Source organism: Phragmites australis, chromosome 9 (genome assembly GCF_958298935.1).
Source record: "Phragmites australis chromosome 9, lpPhrAust1.1, whole genome shotgun sequence".
In the NCBI taxonomy this organism is placed as follows: domain Eukaryota; kingdom Viridiplantae; phylum Streptophyta; class Magnoliopsida; order Poales; family Poaceae; genus Phragmites; species Phragmites australis.
This window is the reverse complement of record NC_084929.1, coordinates 29,820,287-29,823,678: the sequence shown is the minus strand read 5'-3', so window position 1 is coordinate 29,823,678 and position 3,392 is coordinate 29,820,287. Positions and strand designations below refer to the sequence as shown.

The 3,392-nt window shown below is 53.4% G+C and overlaps 1 protein-coding gene across 1 annotated transcript; it reads left to right on the top strand.

The window, feature by feature from the left end:
• Nucleotides 1-791: 791 nt before the first annotated feature.
• Nucleotides 792-3,177, top strand: LOC133929067 (exocyst complex component EXO70B1-like). Its single transcript, XM_062375660.1, has one exon. It carries the CDS (start codon nucleotides 916-918, stop codon nucleotides 2,881-2,883), a length of 1,968 nt encoding a protein of 655 aa, XP_062231644.1. The 5' UTR covers nucleotides 792-915; the 3' UTR covers nucleotides 2,884-3,177.
• The last annotated feature ends 215 nt before the right edge of the window (nucleotides 3,178-3,392 follow it).

Below are 3,392 nucleotides of genomic sequence, written 5' to 3'. Positions count from 1 at the left end.
AAATTTACTAAATTTAGCCGAGGTCAAATTGCGAAGGCAGCGTTTAAAATTGGTCAGGATGTAGCAATGCTTAACCTGTTCTTTACCACTCCTGATGACTTCAAACATAAGTTTGTTCGTCAGGTGCTTCATTGTGGTAAATAAATTGTGTATATACAGCTCTAGTGACCTATTATGTGTAGTATACTGTAATAAACCATGACATCGAAGGTCAATGGTAAAGCATGGTTGGAACTTGATATTTTGTTGTGATGTGTACTGTCAGCAACGGAGGTGACCTGCTATCACTTAGAAGACTAAGTGAAAATTTTGTTGTAAATGATTATGTATAGTTATGGAGTGACCTGCATATGGTATACTTTCATGAACAGATGTTTGAAAGCAAACTTTGCCAATACTTTTGTGTACATGCTCGCACCGGAAATGATATGTACAAGCAGATTGATGAACAAATTTAGTTTTGTTTTGTCGTATTAGCATGGGAAGTCATGCTGCTATAAGAGCAATGTAACCTTCTTTTGTGTTATAATGAAAGGTATTATAGTCAACTAAAATTTTATTCTCAATCTTTATCTCAGTACATGCCAAACATTAGTATTAGAAAAGAATCTCATATCCCTATCCCAAGCCTGATTTCCCAATCCCTTTCCCACCCTCCATCCAAACGCCACCAGAGTCAGCGGTCGCTGGTCCACGCACGGTCGCTCTCGGCCAGACGCCACCGCCGCGTGCCCGTGTGGTGAGTCCGAAGTCCTCCCCTACCCCTCTCCTCGTCTAGTCGTCTGTCGTCTCCCACAATCGCCACCCGAAGTCGCGTGGGAGTGGAGCCCTCACCCAAATCGGAGCCAGCGCGCCGGGCGATGCCGTTCCGTCCTCAGGGCTAGCCCCACGCCGTCTTCCCCCGACTCAGGAGCGATGGCGGACGGCGAGGAGAAGCTGCTCGCGACGGTGCAGAACATCGTGCAGACGCTGGGGAGCAGCGACACCATGACGGAGGACATCCTCAAGGTCTTCTGCAACTACGACGGCCGCCTCTCGCTCGACAAGCTCTACGCCGCGCGCAGCGCTGCGGCGGCTGCCGCTGCCGGAGGCGGTGGCGGAGGAGGAGGGGGAGAGGAGCACTCGATGCCGGCGTCGCCACCACTGCCCTCGCAGCCTGCGGCGGCGGCGGTTTCGGCCGCGGGGGCGAGGCCGCCGGTGACGTCGATGGAGCGCACCGTGCGCACGCTGGACCGCCAGATCTCGCAGTTCGTGGCCATGGACGGGCTGATTTGGGCGGTCTCCGCGGATGCGGACACGTTCCTGGAGGCGGTCGACGACCTCATCGGCACCGTGCAGGAGCTGGACGCCGCGGGGACCAACCGCGCCCTGCTCGACCGCGCGGACGAGCTGCTCAGCCGCTGCATGGCGCGGCTGGAGGACGAGTTCCGGGCGCTCATAGAGCGCCCCGACGACGCGGCCCCCGTGGTGCCGACCGGGTTCGGGTCGGACTGGAGCGACGACGAGGAGGACTTCGGCAGCGGGGACGGCTACCTAGACGAGCCAACCCCGATCGCTAAGCCGGTGACCGACTACGACGTCGTGATCGACGCTCTCTCGCCGGGGTCGATCGCCAACGTGCGCCAGATCGCGCGTCGGATGGTGGATGCCGGCTTCGGTCGTGAGTGCGCCGAGGCCTACGCCGCGGCGCGCCGCAGCTTCGTCGATGAGAGCGTTGCGCGCCTCGGCGTCCGCCCCCGCACCACCGAGGAAGTCCATGCCTCACCCTGGGAGGAGCTCGAGTTCCACATCGCCCGCTGGATCCCGGCCTTCAACATGGTGTTCCGCATCCTGATTCCCAGCGAGCGCCGCCTCTGTGACCGCGTGTTCGACGGCCTCGCCCCCTTCGGAGACCTTGCCTTCATCGCAGCCGTGCGCACCCAGGTGCTGCAGCTCATATCGTTCGGCGACGCAATCTCTACCTCCAGCCGCGCGCCGGAGCGCCTCTTCCGCGTCGTTGATATGTATGAGGCCGTGCGTGACCTTCTCCCTGACCTTGACCCTGTGTTCTCCGACCCTTACTCCGCTGCACTCCGTGCGGAGGTCTCGGCGGTGTGTAACACACTTGGCTCCTCGATCAAAGGTATATTCATGGAATTGGAAAATCTCATCCGCCGTGACCCTGCTCGAGTTGCTGCCCCTGGTGGTGGCATACATCCCATCACTCGGTATGTAATGAACTATCTCCGTGCGGCTTGTGGGTCCCGGCAGACTTTGGAAGAGGTGATGGAAGGTGACTTCGGTGCTAATGGAGGTGCATCTGTGGCAGTTGATCCTGTCCGCCCCACCTCATCGCTCGCTGTGCACATCGCATGGATCATGGATGTTCTTCACAAGAATTTGGATACAAAGTCTAAGCTTTACCGTGATCTATCACTTGCTTGCATCTTCTTGATGAACAATGGCAAGTACATCATCCAGAAGGTCACTGACAGCGAGTTGGGTGTCTTACTTGGGGATGAGTGGATCAAGCAGATGACAACAAGAGTTCGCCGCTGGAGCATGGATTACCAGCGGACAACATGGGGCAAGGTTATGACTGTGCTTCAAACTGGTGATCCAGGCATTGGTGGTATCCCGACCAAGGCGATGCTGCAGAAACTGCGCATGTTTAATACATACTTTGAGGAGATCTATGCAGCTCAGTCAGAATGGGTGGTAGCAGATGACCAGCTAAGGGTGGACATCAGGGCAGCAGTGGAGGATTCAGTTATGCCAGTCTATGCAAGTTTAATCGCTAAGTTGAAGTCATCTCCCGAAACCGGGCGTGACTTGTACATCAAGTACACTCCAGAAGATGTTGAGGCACATATCCAGCACTTGTTTGAAGGAGCACCAAAGTGAGAAGTTAATCTGCACCCTACTGTGCTGCATCTTCTGCTCTTTAGAATTTGTGATGCTGATACATTGGACTGTGAATTCGTTGTGAAGCCTGGTAACTCACATATGATGATGATGTTGGCTTCACTTGCAACTGTGCATTCGTTGTTTTTTGTGGAGTTCGGCAAATGTTTTTTATGTGTGTAGGTGTCTGTATCAATCAGTAAGGTGATTATTTTGTAACAATATTAGGGTTTTATTTCTGTTTCAAGCACTACTTTAGTTTAACCACATTAAACGTTTATGTGTGGATTTCAATATTTGTATTCAGTGTTTGAAGTTTAAAGTTTTTTTGATGATCATTGCGTGTACGATCCAACTCTATGATGGCATCGCTGAAAATGGATGCCAAACCATGCAACCCCATCGCAGACCTGAAGCGCCCCGGGTTATCCCGGTGCTTAAAACCATTATTATAACAGTCCCTGGATCAGTCGCTGGTAAATAAGAGTCTTACAACAGGTATTATCAAT